The 21916-nt window shown below is 41.3% G+C and overlaps 1 protein-coding gene across 6 annotated transcripts in view; it reads left to right on the forward strand.

Moving 5' to 3' along the window:
* KCNMA1 (potassium calcium-activated channel subfamily M alpha 1) overlaps positions 1-21916 on the forward strand; it is a 722666-nt gene that overhangs the window by 544293 nt on the left and 156457 nt on the right. For all 6 annotated transcript variants that reach the window (XM_045568450.1, XM_045568451.1, XM_045568452.1 and 3 more), the window contains one exon: positions 13663-13772. In XM_045568450.1, the coding sequence (XP_045424406.1) occupies positions 13663-13772 (110 nt within the window). The remainder of the gene's footprint in view (positions 1-13662; positions 13773-21916) is intronic.

The raw sequence follows: 21916 nt of genomic DNA on the forward strand, positions 1-21916 counted from the left end.
CTTTGCAGCCAGGCCTGGGAGAATATTGCCGCTAAGGCAGTGTCATCAGCATCAGGTCCCTGTAGCATACTCAGTGATCATTCTCTTTGGGGCGAGTTCGGGGCAGTTCACCTTTTTTATCAGAGGCTATGAATAACGTAATTCAGCACACCGCACTACAGTGGCATCCTGCACATCTCCTCATAGCACCATGCGAGGTGGCTCTTTCAACTTCAGACTCATTTGGCAGATTTAGAGAAACTTTGGGGCACCCAGGAAATGGCACTGAGATCAATTTAGGCAGCCATCTGCCATCTTGAAAAATGGTATGCAATAAAACCTTTCAACTGGGTGTAATTTTGGTAGTTTTTATCATTAGCTGCCACACATATTTCATGGTAACAAGAATGATGCAGTCCTACTGATTAGGGTTTCAAGTTCACAGAAATGCAGGTGTCCTGTCTGGATGGTTGTGCTCTGTGTGCACTAGAGGATAGGCAGTGCATGGAACTAATTGATGATATCAGTGAGAGATGTCACTTCCTCTCCTCCCATACCCTGTCAGTGGATAGGGCATCTCTGCCTGCTGAGAAGGGACATATATCTCTGTGCCCACTGATCTTGGTGAGCAAAAGCTCTTCGCTGTCAGTCTGCCTTCGGAAGTCTGTGTTTATTCCTAGCCTCCATATTTATGGCATTGCTTTTTAGAATGATGGATTCGATCAGTTTCTCCTTTTTCTAGACTGTGACAAAATAGATATCATTTCTTAAGGAATTTCTATTGCTGTCTTGTCCTAGCTAAAATTTGGCAATAAGAAGGACATTTCCTTCAGTGGTTGAGTATTTTTTCTTTTCCTTGAATTGACTAGTAAGCAAAGAACTGGCTAAAGAGGAATATTTGGTTCCTCTTTCAGAATTGGGATTAGGTATCCCAGTCTAATTGGGATTAAATTTGACCAACCAAAGATCTCAGTTGGCGTTTCCCTATTTGTATACACCCATGGACCATGGTATTGTCCAAATTCGCTTCGGCAGCCTTCACTCTTCCTGTTTGCCCTCCCTCATGAATTGTGAGGGGAATTTCGGGATGGGGGGAGCAGGGAGGGTGAGGATTATGAGACTGATTTAGGACATGATTTCCTGTGAGACCTTGGGCAGGACACTCCACCTCTCTGAGCTTCATATTCATCTGCTGTGAAAAATGAAAGAGCTTAAGGGATTGTTGGAAAGATTACCAGTGTACAAAAGCACCTAACTCTTGGCCTATAAATTCTCTCCTTTTTCCTTCTTAGGAGCAGGTCGTAGGTACTGTTTGGATTTCTCTTTGTGGTGAAACTTGGGACTGGGTTAGGGTTGGGTCACTGATAGGAGAAGATAGAAGCATGAGCCTGATATAAAACCATCCTCTAGGGTGGCATACAGGCATTCCTACCTACGGTGCTTACAATTTCATGTTGCCAACATTTTTGTAAATGACTGATGTTGTGGAGGAGGTCCCTGGAGCTCTTTGTGGTGAGCTACAGAGTCAGCAGGATTTTCTGACTGAATACATTTTCTAGAGCAGCAGCATTGTTCATCAGACTAAATAACACTGGTTTCTCCAACTCTTCCAGCCTTTCTGGCATCCGCCCTCCTCCGCCCCAAGGCTATATGATTTTATCTGCATGGATAGGTGAGAATTAGGTGCATCTGTCTGGCTTTTCTTAGGCCTTTGCAATGAGTGAGGATTTGCTGACTCTTCTTTCCCGTATGTTAATAAAAGCCCATCCAGCAAGCGCAGCTTTGCCCGGGGAGAGCCCTGTAGTGGCAGTAACTAGAAGGAGAACAGCTGCGTGCTGGAATGAGTTATCTGTAGAAAACTCAGACAGAGGAGCAACCTCCCAGGTGTGCCTGGTGGATTGAAATGTACTATCAACTTGAACTTACTCATGGGACGAGTGAGTATGGGGGCATAGAGACCCCTCCCTGTCCAAACAAGATCATCACAAGTCCTTTCTCTCCTCATCTTATCCCAACTGCAGGGTAAAGCCCAGCCTGGCTGTTTTCTGGGAATATTGAACTACAATGAGTGCTAAAACCTTCCTAGAAATGCAACAAAAAGTATAAAAATGTGCCTCCCAAAACTCTTTTCAAGAGGCATAAAATTTGAGGTTAAAAGGAATACTTCAGTAAGCTATTTGGAGTGGGAAGGATGTCTCCTCCCAAGAGGCATGTTCAAATAACACCAGGTATTTTCTAACTTGCTTTCTAAAAAGGAGGGGTCCACTTGACTTCAAAGCTTTTCTTTTGCCAAAGGGAGTATGCAAAATTGGGGCCAGAATTGAATTTCGGGGGGGCAGTAGAGGCTGAGAGCTCTGACCAGGGACCATTGCTCTCTCTTACCACCCCACCTAGTGCTCAGGCTCTCCTCCAAATACCAGTTGAACAAGTATTTTTAAAAATAATATTTTGAACAAGTACCAGTTTATAAGCATGCCCATCCTGTGGACCAAGATTCTGCCAGATATCCAAATCAGCCTGGGATGTGAGCCTGGAAGGCAGGAGCAAAGCCATTTGATAGGCAGGAGGATGAGAAAGAATAGAGTGCAGGGGGTACACAGTGTGGGATGCGGTGAAGCGTCAAGTCAAGGAACCAGGAGACGCTAATTCACCCAGGCCATCAGGGTCTTGCTGGCTCCTGTCTCCTTGCTGAAGGCCAGGCTGGGTCACCCTGTGTCAGCTTAACAGTGCTTCCCACACATGACCCATCTCTTATTTTGGGGAGACCATCATGTCCTGCAAATACTTAACTTCTCTCTTATCATCATATCTATTTGGGGTTAACTTGCTGGCCATTAGGAAAATCTATGGGAGTAGGGAGAGCCTCCAGAGAATACTGGTATCTTTTGGGGACAAACTCAAGCTGCTTAGTGTTTCTTCTTAATCCAGAGGACCATTTGATGATCAGGGATGTTCCAACCTTTTCTAGCAGCAGCTAAGCAATAGGAAGCCACGAATCACAGGGCCAACATCTAATTGGCTTGGTTCCTTTGTCTGAACAGTAGAGATACCTTCCTCATCACCATCATCCTTAGCACTGATTACTTACAATGACAGCTGATAATTATGGAACATCTATAAGGTACACAACAAATGCTATCTTTTAGTGTGATTAAACCACATGGGCATCCGACACACAGAGAACACCCCATAAATGTTAGCTATTGGCCAGGCACTATGCTTAGCACTTTACATCACCTCATTTCAGCTGCCTTCCTAGGAGGTGGGTATTACTGTTGCTCTCATTTTGCAGGTGAAGGAATTAAGGCTTAGAGAGGTAATGCACCTTGGCTCAGGGGCACATGACGAGGCTGGGATTTGAACCCAGAGGCTGCACACACATGGGTACCTTCCTACCCCGCTAACGTATTCAGTGAGCACTCAGGATTGTGGTTCTCTCCTTAAAAGGAAACTGCTAAGGCTAGCTAAATACCTCAGCAATTTATAGGCTGCCCACTTGCAATCTCTGAACCAAATGTCCTTTTGATGAGGCCTAAAATCCACTCTAGGAAACCGCAGAGGGGAATTTCTGAAGTCACTTCTAACTTCCTGTGAAAATATTCTCTAACTGGCAAGAGATTGTCCAGATAACAATGAATACACAATAAAGCGGGTGCTTCTGCCTTTGATACCTGGCTCACAAATAACCCATTTGGCTTCCCAATCACTGTGATACCTAAAACGAGCAGAATTTATGCTCGCGGCTGGAATGGCTCTGTTCAGCCAGAAAGCAGAAGTTTATGACTGAACCCTTTGCTCTGAAATGAAATCTAGTCTCTTTGGCTTGACTTTATTAGGCCATATTGTACAGCGATAGGAGACATAAGTATCCAGAATCTGCTGTCACTAAAACGGGACTGGGTTGGCAAGCATTTTTGTCCTCATACTCAATACTGTGTCCTAAAATGGGAAAGTTGAATGGAAATTAGGGATGCAAATCAGGGCCATTTTCTGAAACTTTATTTTTAATTGAATTAAATATAGTCATGTCATTGCTTCTATAACTACACAGCCCTCACTCAAATGGAGTTTAAACTATTATTGGGATCACTGGATCAATGCAGAAAGACTAAGTAGATAAATCTGGACCCCTTGAAATATTGTTTGGACTAATTACCACAACAGCCCAAACACTCTCGGATAGCCATCTTGTGCTTAATTATCTACACGCTTTCTCTGTAACTGGCTCCAATATTCAGCAATACTTCATGGAAAGCATTCTTCTTCTTCTCTAACTCGGATCCTTAGGTGCCATTGATTCTCCTTAACCTCTGGTCCTCAAAGGTGTAACGGAGAATGCTTGTTCTCTGTTCTTCACTGTCTATGGGTAGAGCTCCTTGCTAGTCCAAGGTCAAAGCATGGTTCCCACACAGGAATCACTGTCTGGAAGCTTGTTAGACCCTACCCCAGGATCTTAGACCCCACCCTAGGACTGTGGCATCAGAAACTGCATTTTACCGAGACCCTTGGGTGATGCACATGCATATCAAGGTTTGGAAAGAGCTGGACTCAGAGTCTCAGAGGACTTTTACTAACAAGGCCCTCAGATGTATCCAGTGGTGAGAAGTTGTCATTTGTTAACAGCAGTGGATGTGGTGGGATTCTCACCAAACTGTCTAAAATATTGAAAATTCTTCAAAGGCACAGGCAACTCTTTAGTTTTTTGTATCATTAAAAGCAAGTTTATAATTCCTCTGCTGATTAAAATGATCTTTCTAACCCCTTTCCTCTTCTCCCAGTTAGAAAAAAAATATATCAACAGTTGTTTTGGCCTCAGTTTTAGAATTTAGGAATAATAAAATTGCCAAACATAGCCTTCGCTGGGCTTAGTCTATTTCCTGTTGAATTGTTTGACTTGACATTGGAATCCAAAAAGTGAAGACAAAGAGGGTAAGATCGTAGAAGCATGAGACAGGGGAAAAGGAGCTACTAGCTAGTAGGAAGAACTCCATCCAGCTAGCGTGGCAGTGACACACCATTCTTGAGAATTCCTTCTTTCAAATTCAGGCCTCCCAGTTATTGGATTTAGAATTTAGAAAACCATAAGGCACTTGCTGAGAAACCCAAGATGTTCTGTAATGAAACATTTCCCAGAAAATATTGCTCATAGTAAGAAGTTTTCTGGGAAGTTTTAAAGTGACCAAATTATACATACTCCTTTTTAGATCCTAAGATTGTGGAATTTTTTCAGCATTCAGAAGCAGAATTTCATTTATTTCATGCCCCAGCACTGAAGGCTATGAAGGTAACCATACTTACTTCTCATTAGGTGCCTGGAAAAATTGTGCTTCTTTCTTTGCATCTCTTTCTCCAGTTTTATCTTCCTTAGTTCAACTCAGCAAATATTAAATGAGCAACTCTTATTTGCAAAGTACTGTGCTGCTCAAAGTTGAGTAAGACAACCTTTCCCTTAAGGAGCTTATGGTCTAATAATGACAATTCCACTTCATCATAGTTACCATCAGATATCCGAAGAATCAAATGCTATGATGGTACCAAATGCCAACTACAATATACTGAGCGCTTACTACGTTCCAAGTACTGTTCTAAGCATTCTAGACTGATGAGCTCATTTAGCCCTCATGGCCTCCCAAGAGGTGGGCACAGTTAGCTACCATTAAGGCTGGGTGGAGAACAGCAAATTGTGAAAATCAGGTAAAGCCTCACTGATGAAGTGGCACGTTATTTGCACTTTACAGGAAGGTTGGATTTTGACAAATGAAAATGACTATAAAGAGACATATTTCTGACAGAAGGGTCAAGGGAAAACAAAGATTCCAGGGTGAGAAATCAGGGAGAGGGAGATTTTAGATCAGTATTTCCCATCTGCATGAGCTGCTCCTTGGAAAAAAGGATGCTGTGACTAAGTATCATGTTTCCCCATTGGAGACTTACAATTCATATTAACATGATAAATACTCTAAGGAACGTCACACTAAAAATAAAGAAAAATAAAATAATAAAATGAAGTGAAATAAAATAAAATAACCCAGTTTGGATTTGTTAAATGCAATGCTTCCCAAATTTATTTCATTCATTCAAAAAATAGTATTGAGTTATTATAATATACCATGCACTGGAGATTCAGATCAAAATTCGTTCCTTCAAAATTACCTACATTCTAATGGGGCACACCACAGAATCCCCTCCCCATTCTCTTTTGTTCCAGGTGATACCTGGTAGTAAGTTCTGTCAAGCTTGCTTATTATTCTCTTAGTTGAGAATAATTCTACCCTTTTGAAACTTAGGGGAAATTAGAGGAAGTAGGTTTACAAGACAGAGTGGTGCCATGTTGTAACCCAGCACAACTCCAAGTTCAGTCCAGGGTCCATGGATGGATGCTGTGAACTATTTGATATTATTCCTCTGTGATGAGACAGGGACAGAAAATGAGAATAAGTGTTTAGAAACTTTTAAAAAAATTTGATGGATTATTTTTATGTTTATTATTTTTATATATTTTACTGATAAAAATTTTGGACTTATACTTTGCATGTCATGTCTTTTCATTTCTTTTTTTGTAATTAATTTTTATTAGATTTTGCAAAAGAATGGATATTTAAAGAAACGCAAAACCCTGGTTCCTCAACTCAGATGGGAGGAGAAGGGCTGGCCTAGAAAATCCTGCATGCCAAGCCGAACTGTCCTAAGGATGGCTTGGCAGGTGTCTGCCTGAGAACATGTGCTTCCTGCTCATTCTACCCAGATTAGAATAATTTTTAGTGGTATTTTAAGAACCATATTATTTGAAAAGCAAGTGACGACGTTCTTTACTAGTAGCAAGATTGCAAAACCAAATTTCTATTCAGACAGGCAGTGAATAGGGCAATCTTTAAAAAGGTCTGACATTTCTTAAGCATAAATGCCTTTTCTACATTGCAGAGAAAAATGAGGAGAGGGTAAAAAATCCTTCTGCTGTTGAAAAAAGTACCGGTTTCCTACCACATAGATAACATTTTCTTAAATAATTTCTAAATAATGATTCTTTTATTAAAAGTTCTCATATCACTCTTGCTGTTAAGCCTTCCTTTATCTTCACTTTTCCTGGCATTCTTGGTCTCTCCAGAAATAATCTGGGTTGGGGTAACCTAGTGGGGAAGAAGCCATGTATTCTAATGCTTTTGCATATGGTGTGGTCTGTTCATCTCTCTTTGAATGCCTCATATGGGTTGATTTTTTTTTAATAATGCCTGATGGAAGAAATCTCATTTGATATTCTGCAGCCCACTTGTCTGGGAGTAAGAGATTTGGCTCAAGTCCACCTCGAAATTAATCTTTGGAGTTGTTTATTTATTCATTCAGTGCTGAAGCAACCAGTTATCTGGCATTCCATCAAATCTCAAATAATTTGTTTTAATTGACATTGTCCTGAAGACTTTGGAAAAATCTGAGATCCTTTTGCCCTGGAAAATGCAATCTGAAATAAGCCATAATTGTGGGATGCCAAATTGTTCTGGAGTTCCTGCAATCCAATGCTTCTCGGAAAGGCAGCCGACCGCAGTCCACATCCAAGAAGTATGGCGTTGAGATGCAATTTGGCACAGAGAAGAAATACATTCGGAAAAGGTGCAAATCACCATTCTCCTCTGCTTCTTTCCTTTGGTTTCAACTTTACCACCAGTTTGCTGCACCCCAGAAAGCTGTGCAGGGAGGCAGTCCCTGTGCTGGTACCATTCTGACCTCAACTAAGAATGTTGAAGCTAAGAAGGGGTGGAGAAGGAAGACATGCCCTTGATAAAAACTGGGGCAAGTTGGTTGACATTGGAACACAGAGGGAAATAGAGGAGGCAGGAATCTGATAGTCCAATGGTGAAGTCTTCTGAACACCTTAACATTGTTCTTCCCACTAAGAAATGAGAAGATGCAACAGTCAATCAAAATTTTTCTAGTGACAGAGCACGCTATTGAGGAATGGGTACAAATGACCCCCAGACTCATTTTAGTAAGCAGCCCACACTCTCATAAGCTTAGAGTCCATAAATTCTGTTTTCATGGTTTGTTATTGTAGTCAAGGGACACATTCTGTGGGTGCTGTCTCTTTTTGTCAAAATATATATGTTTTTATGGGATCTAAGATACGTCGGTCAGTTCATGTCACTGCATTCTGTTTTAGAGTGTCACATTATAAAGGACAGTGACAAAGTATTGCATAATTTTTATGTCTAAATATTCATTCAGATGTGGCTAGTTAATTCTTATTAAGCACTTCTATGATTTAAAACTGTGCATCCTTTAGAGGAAGAATATTCACTGGGAATTCAGATAGATTTTTAAAAAATAGTAAAGGTAACAAATAGTTGCTAATACAAGCTACTGCCTACTTTGGGCAGTGTTAGTGTGTATATGTTATGACTCATCTCTTCTTATTATAGCTGTTAACATAATGGTCATTGGTTTTTATAACTTCCTTTTAGTTCTTTATTTTCGATGTGCATAATATAAATGTATTTGGATTAAAATAGTGTGCTTGTTTTCAATTAAATAAGGATTGGTATATGATAATCTTTGAAAATTATTTACATGATTCCAGAAGTAGAGATGGACTTTTGCAAAATTACTTGGCTGTAATCAACACAGTTATTCTGATTCTTTACTGGGAACAGAAATCAGAGTGGCTGTAACATCCCCCAGCCAGGAGAGTTGAATTTTTCACATTCACAGGGCTGTTAGCATTAGAGAAACACAGTTTCACTCTAATCAAAGCAAGCATAAAAAATAAAAGGCATCATTACCAACCCACCATTAGTAACACATGCACAACCTGGGATCAGGAAGGTGTGGCTTTTGTGGAGCCAAGGCTGCTGTTTCCAGCTGGAAGGTACATTTGATGGTGGAGCTGTCTGCCCATGCATTGGTGTTAAGACCATTTGCTTGGGAGGTTAAACTAGACTGGTTAAAAAATTAGGTAATGAAGAGTAGATAAATAAGACCATGATAGACAAGCTAGTCCAATGGCTCAGTTCTCTTTTCTCCCTGACAATTCTGTGTGCATTTGATGAGTAAGGCCTCTCACAACATCTCCTGCTCGTCTTTGCTGGGCGCTCTTCTGAAACAGCTGGGGTTGGATGTGACAGCCAAAGGATAAACTGCTGCCTCAGGAAATGTTTTGCCTTTGAATGATTGCTGAATGGCTGGCAAATTAATTTTGGCACCTTTCCCTAAGTCATTTTGGTCTCATTCCTTCATTTTTTCTGCTGGGAAGTGTGTCTTCACAGTATAGTTAAAAATACATCGACAACAGAAATGTGGGGAATGACATGTATTATTTTGGGAAAGAAGTTGTAGCCAGGGAACTGCTGATCATACGGTAATTCAATCTTTTATTTTTTGAAGAACCACCATACTGTTTTGCACAGTGGCTGCACCATTTTACATTCCCACCAACTACATATATATTTTGAAAAGATGATAATGTAATTTCCACTTTATATAATAGAAGTGATGCTTTTGTGCTCTGAGAGGAGGCATGAATGACTCTTTCAGCTGGACTCCAAGTCAATATTACATCTAACCAACCTCCCACAAAGTCATGGGCTCCCGGATTTGGGCTTTTGAATTCTTAACGAGCTTCTTTTCTGATACTTTCCTCTGAGGTACTTGTATACAGGAAATCCTTCCTGCCATGCCTCCCCCAAATCCTAGCACCACGACTTCCCTAGACATCTATTCTATTGTGTCTAGCAAGAGGTATTGTGGTGGGTAGTTAAGAGTGCAAACTCTGAATCTCTTACCATGTATCGGTTTTGTGACCTTCCATAGATTACTTAACCTTCTGTGCTTCAGTTTATCATCTGTAAAAGGAGAATCATAATGACAATAACTTCCTTTAACTCCCTTCACCCTGTTCAGATTTCTTTGTTCACTCTCATTTTCTTGGTGTTAAACATAAAACTTTTAAATTCGACATATTTTACATGATTTTTCCTATCCTAAGAATGCATCATAAAAGGAATGTGCATTTTTGTTTTTGCTTTTTCAAAGTAAGCCAAAGAGATCATGATCGAGACTTAGAAAGGTAAACCTTGATAAAAGGTGATAATTTAAACCCTTAGATAGGTGTGAAGATTGAAGTTCTGTCACCCGAGTTTGTGATGCACTATAATGTCCTGATGCTGGGTTCTCACTCCTGACTCTTCTCATGTGATTGGCCTATTTCTGTCCTTGATCTTGCATGACTTGTCATTTTTGCCCTTAAGAATTAAAGGGCCTCACTATTAATTATAATTACTGATTCTTCTGCTCTTATGCATATGGATTTGTAAAAAATGGTTTAAATGTGGTAAAATACACATAACATAAAATTTACCACCTTAACGATTTTATAGTTCAGTGGTATTAAGTACATTCACATGGTTGTTCAACCATCACCATCATCTCCAGAGCTCTTTTTATCTTGCAGAACTGACATGCTGTACCAGTTAAACAACGACTCCCCCTCCACTTCCCCCCAAACCACTGCCAGCCACCATTCCACTTTTGTTTCCATCAATTTGACTACTCTAGGTACCTTATATAAATGGAATCATAAACTATTTGGTGTTTTGTGATTGGATTATTTCGCTTAGCATAATGCCTTAAAGGTTCATCCATGTTGTGGCATGCGTCAGAATTTCTTTCTTTTTTAAGGCCGAATAATATTCCACTGTATGTATATAGCACATTCTGTTTATCCATTCATCTACCAGGGACACTCGGGGCGCTTCCACCTCTTATGAGCCTGGGGGCACAATACCTCTTTGAGACCCTGCTTCTAATTCTTTTGGTTATATACCTAGGAGTGGAATTGCTGATCATACGGTAATTCAATTTTTATTTTGTGAAGAACCACCACACTGTTTTCCACAGTGGCTGCCCCATTTTACATTCCCACCAACTACATATATATTTTGAAAAGAGGATAATGCAATTCAATTAGCAATTTTATACTCTTTGTTTTGTGCAGTGCCTTTATGAGAAACCTCAAAAACATGTTGACTATCTATATGGAAATAGTGTTAAAGATGTGGACATCTTAAACAAAGGATTATGACGATGGATTTAAACTCCTTGACATGTATATACAGCTGATTCCAGTTGATTCAATGCTACTATATGTAGTACAGAGATACTAGCTGAGAATCTCCACACGGAGGTGGAAGAGGCATTTTGCCTTTCAACATGTTCTGAACACTTTTCCCAATTATCCTCAAGCATTTCAGATAAGCCTCAAAGGCAAACTTGCAGGAAAAGAGATGTGGAAAAATCAATAAAAGTCAGATCTATCTGGTCAGATATATCATAGCCAGATATATCTTGTGCTTTTTCTGGCAAAGAGAAAAATATGGGAAAGTAAATACTAGTTTTAAATAAGATTTAATCAGCAGCAAGAGCAGGTCCTAAGATAAAGAATATGCTCAATAAATACTTGCTGAATGGATGAATCAATGAAACGTTTTGCTAAATTGAAAAGAAACATGAATAATATTGTTATCCTATAAGGAATCTCTTCTTATTTAAAATGTTTAGTGATTCACTTACAATAAAATTTGGTCTAAAGAGTAACTCTGTTAGGACATACAGGCATGCAAATACTGACCATAACTAAAAAAAAAACATATTAAAACCATATTAATGAAGAATATCACCAGCAATCAATAATAATTAAGATAAAGGTTCATACTTTCATTATTTTTGAAAGTCAGTTGTAACGCTTTAATTAGAACATAAATAATACATTATAAAAGAAACATCTCTGCTAAAGGAATAAGCTGAATTCTTTTACTTCAGGAACACTATTTGCCCATAAAACTCTACTATATAGATTTATAATTAGCAATGCCTCATATAGTATACTATTTATCAGTAAAACAAATTATACTGATATTTTTCCTAAAATATTTTGTATTTTAAAATTTATACTAATGAAGACTAGGCTTTCGTCCAATTAGTTAGAATTAATTAGTGACCTTTGCTTATAAGTCAAGCATATTTTCTCTTTGAAAAAAATTGTTGAGATCTCATGATTTGGAGAAATTAAAAAGTTCATGCTTAGCTAAACATATTGCAGTTAATTTAAAAAAACATACCATTTAGCAATAGAAATGGTTGAGTGACTTTTTTTTTTTTTTAAAGACCCCACTCTTGGGAAGAGCAATTTGGAGACACACAGCTCGTACCTAGCAGCACTGCATAGCTAATGCCTAACCTGTGGGAGTTGCCTGGAAGCAGCTCAAACTAATGAGGTTAACCCGCATAATCTAATCACCCAGACCGAGCACAGAGCAGATAAATAGCATAGAGACAGGGAACATTCCATTTATTTCTAATTTTTTTCTGGCTTTCGTATGTCAGAGTGTCACAAGTATACGGCAGGTGTGCCCTTGCCCACTATTTCCATGACGCCTTAGAATCCAAGGGTTTCTTTTCTCCTGGGTAACTGATCAGCCATAGGCAAGATGTCTTTTAATACAAGATCAGCACAAGAAATTGTAAAGAGCTACTTCCTATTAGTTGGGCAGCTTCTTTTCATCTTCCTCTTACCCAGGCTGACAATGGAAGTGAAGCCTGGGGTGCCAAGGCTTAAGGACACCCAAGCTTGCTTTCCTTCGCTCAGGGAAGACTATGAGATCCCTAAGCCTCCTGAGGGGTTCAGCATTCTTCTTGTAACTCACTCATTTCTAAAGATTGATTCCAACGTGAAATCCTTCCTCAAATGCCTGGCATGAAGAGAGCTGTTGGGAAAACCAGCTGAATGTGACTAATTAGAAAACATACGCATTTTAATGAAATTTGGGGAAAGTCCTCTCTGAAACTACATTTTACTTTTTGCGATATTCCCAATGGGGTCAGAAAAATCTACTTTGTTTTTTTTTTCCAAAGTAGAAATATACTGTTCCATTGTATTATATACATGCTCATTGTAAAAGCCTTCAGATAATACAGAAATCTATAGAGAAAAAGTATCATTTTGTCACTCAGAGATAACAACTGTTAGTGTTTTGGTATAAGGCTTTCTAGATTTTTTTGTGGCTTTACAAACATTCAGATAACTATAGGATACTTTTTAAAAAATAAAGGATCGGACAATATACACTATTTTGTAATGTGCCTTTTTACATAATTTCTATATGATATACATTTTTGTCACAATTTCCAGTTGCTTCTTAGTATTCCATTGTGTAAGTGTACTATTTATGGTTATTTCCAATCTTTCATGAATAGAAAGAATGTTCTTGTACATATCTCTGTACATTTGTACGCTTGTTTCTTTCTTATGAATACTTAACATGGAATTGTTATGTGAAAGAGTATTTATTAATACTTTTACAAATTTTGATAACAGTGGCAAAATTGCTCTCCAAGACATTGTGTCAGTTTACTTGCCCACCAATATTGTGGGTTAGTGCCCATGTCTCCACACTCTTAGAAATAACACTGGCTAAAACAGAAGTGATGCTTTAGGGGGGGCACACTTCAAGTCTATGCATTTAGGGTCATTAAAAGCTTTCTGCAGGTGTCGTGATTGTGTTCCTGGTTGCTGAGGAAGGTCATCATCATCTCACCGGTGCACTTAGTTGTTTGCAAGAGGGTGTAACTCATATTTCCCTTTTACAGCCCACAATCATATAATGTATTAAACTCTCCTTGTGTGTTCCTTTCCCTTAGATTGAGGAAGACACCTGGCAGAAATACTACTTGGAAGGAGTCTCAAATGAAATGTACACAGAATATCTCTCCAGTGCCTTCGTGGGTCTGTCCTTCCCTACTGTTTGTGAGTAAGTGACCGTTCATTAGATGCTCTTTGGCTCTCAGGGGTATTTAATGTGCCGCTTGCGGGAAAGTCACCACCTCTGCTCAGCACAGTTGGAGCACTTGACAGTTGCCGAGGGTGTCCTATATGATGAATGGAAAGGTGGGCCATGACGTGGTCTCTGCCTTGGGGATTTCCACTGGCCCCACTTTTTCCTCCAGGCCTGAGAATCTTGGGCTTGGCTCCAGTGTTTGTGCTAACTTATGAACCACAGTTATCCTGCATGCTTCCTGTGATGCAGACACATTTATGAAGAGTGACATGCACCCATGTCTCTCTGATTTTAATAGGGCAAAACCAAATCTTGCCAGCCCTTTAATGAAAGGAATTTTAATCTGTCTTCCATTTGAGTTAAATCATAGAGACATCAGAGAAGCTACTGAAATAAAGGCATTCAAAGTGCTTTCACCCTTTGCTGAGGAAATGTGGAACCAAATGTACAGAAAGAGGCCTTGAAAACGTCTTAGCAATTTATCCCTTGTTATAATAATAACAAATCTTAGCTTCTCCTACTGGCTCAGCAGGATGGATCAAAGTGAGGGACAGCCCCAGCCTGCAGTGGCCTCTCCGGATAGAACGGGTGTCACCTATGGGGGATGACTTCTGGAGCTCCAGATGTCCACTGAGGCATGACAATGCCTCAGACCTTCACTTAGAATCTCAGAGGTTGAGTTTAAGTCAAATGGGGGTTTTGTCCCCTATGAAAACACAGGCTTCCTGAGAACGGTGAAACATTACGCCTGCCCTCCCGACACTGTAAACTGCCTCACTGATAAAAACTGGGAAGGAACAGAGCCATGTGGGAACTCACTGGGCTGAGGAAGAGCCATTTGCCTGCTCTGCCTGCCTGCTTACAAACCAAAGCGGCCTGCCCAAAAGGGAGGTCTGAGGATGCCGGACAAAACCTAGCACCCTTTGCAGTACAGGAGAGGACAGTCCTGGGTGCTCCTGGGCCCCCTGGATCATAGCCGTCAGTTCTCTATACGGCAGGGAGGGGACGGAGCACTTGGTAGCTTCATGTTTACCTGGAGACTGCTGTCAGTGAACACAGCAGGTGCACTGTGTCAGTCCCTGGGCCCAGACCCTAAGCAATCCGAAATGGTTTGGCTGTTTACTGAAATTCTCACCCTGTCTCTAAGCAAAAGTTTAAATGCTAAATGGACTGGAAAAGTGAATAGGTAATTGATTCGGAAGGAGTTATTTTCTGAAAATGGATGCCCTATTGTAACTCCCATGTGTTCCTTTCTTTGAGAGCTATTTCTCTCTCTGCCAGGGAAAGAAGTTAACCATTCAGTGGCACCGGGTCCTGGAACACTGAGGCTGTCCCAGGGGATTCTCTCCTCGGAACTTGGCCTGCCTAGGATAGAAAGCCCTGGGGAAGGCAGGACTATGACAGAGGCAGGTTCTATAAAAAGGCAACTGAAGGCTCCTCTGTCTAACGCAGGGGTGGTCTGAGCACACGGCAGAGCTGCCAACCCCTGCAGGGAGTCCTATGGCATTGGGGGCATTAGTGGGGGAGTCATGAAGCCCTCCTTCCATGGCTGTTGAGTTTCTCTGGCTTGACTGGTGTTTATGTCTAACGAGTGTGCTCCCTCAAAAGCCCCCCGGCTTTCCTGCGTTCCATCATCTTCTCTTATTTTCTCCTGGGACAGGAGTCGGTGCCTTTTAAAAGTGTTAACCTGGAGGGTTAGGACTGCGCCCCTTAGAGGCTCTAACTGGGACACCCACAAGGTCCCTATGTAGTGCTTAACTTCTTAAAAGCTAGTTGCCGGTGAGAGGCGGGTGGAGGGGATGGGTATATTCACCACTGATGGGTGCAGAGCGCACTGTCTGGGGGATGGACACACTTGTAGCTCTGGCTTGGGTGGTGCAAAGGCAATATGTGTAACCAAAATGTTTGTGCCCCCACAATATTCTGAAATTTAAAAATAAAAATAAAAAATAAATAAAAGCTTGCTGACGATATTTCAAAATAGTGGTGTTTCACCACAAACTAGATTTCTGGCCTCTTTTGAAAATCTGATGTGATGACACGGGGCCTGCATTTCTACCGAACGCTAACTGGCTCTAATTTGCTGTCGTGAAGGGGTTAGTCTAGTCTCTGCCCTTCCTGATGTCTTAGACCTGGCCACATTCACCTGGCCTTGTGGACAGCTGAGTTTGGCAGCCCTGAGCCACTGGGAGGTGTGGAACTTCACTGGCCTCAGAGCCAGCTCAAAAACCAGCGCTAGCAACTGCTGTGACTATTTCCCTTGATTGATTTTCATATTTAGAACGTGTCCCAAGGAGGAGAATATTCCCTCAGACCTACCTTGTTGTCAGAGAATTTAATATTTGTTCGGTAAAGCTTCTGCAATAACACCAACAGAACCCCCCCCACCCCACGTTTCTGATGTGAGTAAGAATGTGTTCAACTTAGTGCTATTATTCGTTTAATACAATGATACAGCAGAGGTAGAAATAATCAATAAAGAGAGGACATTTAATGAGATTTAGGAACATCCCAAAACATTGAAGCTCTCCTCAAGCATTTGATTATCTGGAGGCTTAATTATCTGTGTTTTCTACTTTAAATTAAAGAAAAGCCATAACTCAAAGTTACCAGCAGTTTAATGATAACACTCTTCAATTCAGGTTAATTAAAGCACAGCCGTAATTAGAGTGTAGTGTTGTATATCACCAGGCTGGCGCATAAGTATTTTCATTACAGTAAGAATTGGCTATTCAATTTCAAGATGACATAAAGGACGCCAAAATATATTTTAAGCTGGTTCATGGAGAAGAAAAAGAATTGGAGGAATATTCTGAGTATAATAAAGCACAGATAAAATATACAGATTTTTCAGAGCAGTTTCTGTAATTATGTGCTGCACTAAAACAATATGCAGCCAATAATGTCTTAAAGCATGAAAAGAAATAAATTTGCTCTTCCCCTATGCTGGCAGAGTGCCCCCTTACAGGGTGGGATCACTGAAGTGGAGAGCTTGGAGCTTTCTCTAAGGCTGGGGGAGTCATTCAATTCAAAGATACGGGAGCAGGTTATAGGGGTGAAATTCAAGGTCATTCCCCAAGAGAATAGGAAGCGACGGGTGGAAGAGAGGCAGGAGGGGCAGGAGGCTCCCCAAAGCTAGCCTCTTAAAAATTTCAAGGCAGAGATTCTCTCTCTTGTCCAGGTGAGACTCACATAGCTGCACACTTTGACTTCCCTGCAGCAGCCTTCTAGCTGCACCATGCGTATGACCAGAAGATGCCTTTTTGTTCCAAAGCCAGAAACTAATTTGGACAAAGTACAAAAATCCCACCTAACCTTTCATCTCCATTTTCTAATTTATCCTCACAACAATCCTGCGATGTTTATGTTAATATCACGATCCCTGTTTTATAAACGAGGACACTGAGGACCCTGAGACTCAGAGGACAGAGGTACCCCTTCCAAAGCCACCTGGCAGACAAGTCACAGAATCAGGATTCCACTGCTGGGACCTTGTACAATTGGGAACAGCTTGGAGTAGGTGCTAGTTGAAGGTCAGTTAGTTAAGAATCTCCTGGGGAGCTTATTAAATGGAGCGCTATCTAGGCTCCGTCGCCAGATGTTAACATCTGGGGTAAGGCCTGAAAATCTGCATTTTTTTATAAGCAAGCCAGGTGATTCTGATTCAAAATCTGAGGACCAGGCACCCTTTCCTCACTCCAGCCCTGCACCCCACACTCTGGAATAATCTCCTCTTGCTCCTCACTTTGGGCCCAGTCATTGCAATGTTTCTTCCTGATTTTAGCCAAATCATAGAATTATAGGTGGGCCACATCTTGCAAGCTAATGTTAAGATTGGAGCCTTTGTGAGAGCTTCCTTCCCATAAGATATTGTGCAATAACCCTGCAGGGACAGAGGAATGGGTCTGTGTACTCTGCCATGCCAGGCAACGACTGACTGTTCTCCCACTCCCCATGCTTAGTCCAGATCAGTATAGAAATAAAATGCAGAGATATTGAGCACTTTAATGCTCTCAGTTGGGTTTCCACTGGGGATTAGAAAAGCAGCTTTAGGTTGAGAAGTACAGATACGTGCCAAATGCAGATAAGTACATGGAAGCAAGGGCAGTTAAAGGTACAGCCCTCAAAAACATCTCTTGGCTTTGTTGGAGATTGTGGTGGGTATGCCCTATACCTTCCCCAGGATGATCCTTTAAGGGCCAATGTGTGAGCATCTCCCCTTGGTTCTGCATAGCTGGCTTGCCCCTGAGTCTGTGCAGCAGTGACATCAAGGCAAAGGAGCACTGGGATACGAGGAGAGCGTGTCACCCAGTATCATCTGAACAGTGGCAAAGCATCTGCTCCCTTTCCCTCCCACCCTGTAGCTTTCCCAGCAGGCTGCTGGGGAAGGTGCAGATGGTGAGCACCCAGGCTGCAGGAAGCAAGGACAGGGCTATGAGGCCATGTTAGCTCCTAAAGCGTCCTGTTTTTGAGTGGTTCCCACACTAGGATGCTGTGTGATGCCATAGAGTGTGAGCTTTGGCATCACAAAGGCTTGGGGTCAAACCCTCAGATACGCCACTTGCTGGATATGTGATTGGACACGGTATCTGATTTCTGTGTACCTCCTTTAGTTACCAGTTGCCTGACCTTGGATTTGGTCCTCACCTCTAAAAGAGGAATATTATTATTTATCTTTCAGGATTGGTTAATGTCCTTTCCCCTCTCCTGCCTCTCCTTTTTCCTCTACATCGAATATATAAATAATATAAGCACTTAGAATGAAAGAAACACATTGCTGCATTTTTAAGACATATTTACTCTTACTCTTTAGGAAATTCTTCCATCAGTCAATCACCAGTCAATTGAGATGTTTAATGAATTTGGGATATATGTGTTATTGTACCAAGCTTGGTGCCACTTCAAGAGAAACCTGCAGTTAAGACTTGATCAGATACATGTGTAGGAAAAGATTAATAACAATACTTTATAGATGCCAAATAAAAGATTCAGTTTCCCTACAGTGGCTGCCTTCAGAGTTTGCAGTTCGGCTAAGGGAACTAATACCCACCCTCATGGAGACACCAGTGCTCAGTGATAAGTGCTTGGTGGGTGCACATGGCTGGAGTACAGAGGCTGAGAGTTATAGGGACAGCTCCCTGTTGACTGGTGGTCACAGGGTGGGGGTCAGGGTCCTGGAAGAGATGACTTCTGAGCTGTGTCTTGTAAGGATGTTGGATTCAGGGAGGGGATAAAGAAGAAAGGGGGTATTCTAAGTGGAAGGGTCCGGAGGCTGGACCACACAAAGAACTCTCTCAACACCCAGGTCTCTTCGAGATTTTCCAGTGAGAGCAAATTGGTTTCCCCTTTAGATGGGAGAAAGAGGCCCATCAGATTTATTTTGACGTGTGATGCTTTTGGGCAAAAGAGTGATAGTGTTTTTATTGTGCGGACTAGCAAACAAGAGGTTGCATTCCCCTGCCCTAGGTAGGAAGCAGAAGGGATGGAGGGGTGGTTGAGGAGGAGCTGGGGGAAACCACAGCCTCAGCAGTTGGGCTGCTGCAGGAACACTGCCTTCCAGTTTCTGAATCTCACAGTGAGCCCATTAGTCAGTCATTCATCACTTGCAAAATATAAAAGCTTAATTGTATCAGATTTTACAGCTCAGAGGGGATTAGGACAAAAGATGTATTTAAAATATGGTGTGTCTCTCTCTGTCCCTCTGCAGCTGATGGAGCAGTTAAAATTCAGATTTGATGCGGAGTATTTAATGCTTGGGTAACTTGGGGAACTCTGATCAGATCTTTCTGGGCTGTGCTGAAGGGCAGTTCTGTCCCCAAGCCCAAATGCAAGTATGGATGCTGCCTTGCTGGTTTGAGAGTGCAGGGGGCAGTCTCCACCCTCTCATCTACCTATATGCATTCAGCGCGCCCCCCCCCACCAAATTCAGAAAATCACACTTTCAACCCGTTTTACATGAACAGATCTTTAAAAAGAAGCCATTTGATGAAATTTAAAATTTAAGACTGCCCAGAGAAACCTGGGCCTCTTGCCCAATGAAAACTATAGCTAGTTTAACTTGAGTTCTGTTCATTAGTTTTTAGAGAAAGACGTCCGAATTTGAACACGGAACAGAAAGAAACCAGGCAGACTTGATTATTATATGATAGATTTCTTTAGCCTGGCTGCAGACATGAGCATTTTAAGTGAATTTATGGAGATGCTTAAGTTTCATCTTTAAAAAATATTTTTCCCTTACAGAACTGGCCCTATTCATCCACTTTTCTTGGGAGTATTGTAATTAGGACTGAGCATATATGGACACAGATGTAAATACAATACTGATGATTATTTCTACTGTAGGGACCCAGAAGGTGACCAGTAATCCTTCTACATGATAGTGAATAAACCACCGACCAGAAAAAAATCTTCCAAAATCCTTTATTAAGCTACTGCAGGCTGCAGAGGCAGTGGTGGGTCCAGAATTTTCCACAGAGGGGTGAGGGAGGGAGAAAGTCCAGTTGGAAATGGGGTGGATGCTAGGGCCTTGACTCTATGCTGGGTGTGCACAGCAAAAACAGTTTTCCTTTCGTTTTCTATTTCTGATTAATAGTAACAGAAACGCTCTCTAAAAACGCATTTGTTCATACTTTAGGCAAATGCTAATTGTGTATATCAAAGGATGCAACTATTTTTAAACCTAAGTGTCTTAGGTGTGCTAGTGGAGAGTGCGTGTGAGTGCATGGGTGTGCGTGAGTGAGGGTGAAAATATTCTAAAGCCCTCCCGCTCCACCCCTATGAAAGCACCATAGAGACATGGAGTCTCAACAGCATCTCCATGAACATTTTAAATCACTTCGATTTTCTTGGTGCTGAGCCTTGCAAATCCTAATGGTTCAAAGTTTCTTTAACTAGACATTTCCATTTTGAGAACTTAGTGTTTTCAATCAAAGCTCCTGAATGTGAGTGTTTTCCATTCTAGCTGCTTGATCCTACAGCCCTGTTACCCAGTGTGCAGTGTTTACATCCAAATCTACTTCATGATCGGCCTGACATCCCCAGGGGCCCTCAGGATAGCTGAAGAGGGGCTGGTGTGGCTGGTAGGGTCAGGTTTGGGGAACACGATGACAGCTGCATCTTCCGTCCTCACCCACCTGAACTTGTGGGGTGAGTCATCTTCAACAGCTCCAGACCTCCTCTGTGCATGCTTTTCCTGAGCATATTAGAGGTGCAAATGCTATGACAGGTTTCCATGCTTAATTCACACCAGCAAGTAATCTTTCCAGTCAAGGGGGCTGATTTAATGGCAAGAACAATTTATTTCCCTCTGGGTCGGTAGAAACAGTTGGACTCTAATTCTTAAGAGCCTTTGTTCAGGAACATCTGGGTTGAAACTACTGTAGTTAACAGATGATGTTGGCAGTAAAAAAAAAAAAAAAGAAAAGAGGAAAAAAAAGGCTTTGTATAATGTCATCGTCAAATTTGGTAGACCTCTACTTAATAATTATCAGGAAAGCAATCTAACTTGTTATTACAACAGTTTTATTGCAGATTGCTGGTTGAAGACCTTTTTGTGACAAGTGGCATTTTCTCTTGAAAAAAGAAGTCATTTCTATTCCCCCGTAATTATTTTTGCAAACAGTGACAACTTCCTGCATTGGACATATTGGGACATTGTATTTTAGAAAACAAGAATTAAATTCTTGCTGGCTTATGGCTGACTTTACCCATTTATCACATTGTGAAGGCTTTCCTGCTTCTTTTTTGCACCCTACTTCACCCCCACCCTGCTCCCTGATCCCACACCATCCCGTATACGCTGAGAAACTATAGGTTGAATAAAACCTGAAGAAGAATTGTAAGGATTAGGTGGCTAGTGCCCATTATGCTGTACCCCCGCCCCAAATGGTATAGAATGATGCAAGTAAATATTTAACCACGGGACATCAATTATGGACAGTCTGATGGCGTATTCTTGGGAGTGTACTCCTTGTAACAGGATCTCTGGAAGATCCCAAGGATAAATTGCTGTCTGTATCTTAGAATTGGATTTGCATCTTGGCATAGCGGTTTGAAAGCAAAAATTAGATTCCCAGAGTGTATCACTACTATTATTTCCATCTACATCTTTCCTTTCC

The sequence above is a fragment of the Lemur catta genome, chromosome 14 (genome assembly GCF_020740605.2).
Source record: "Lemur catta isolate mLemCat1 chromosome 14, mLemCat1.pri, whole genome shotgun sequence".
Taxonomy (NCBI): Eukaryota; Metazoa; Chordata; class Mammalia; order Primates; family Lemuridae; genus Lemur; species Lemur catta.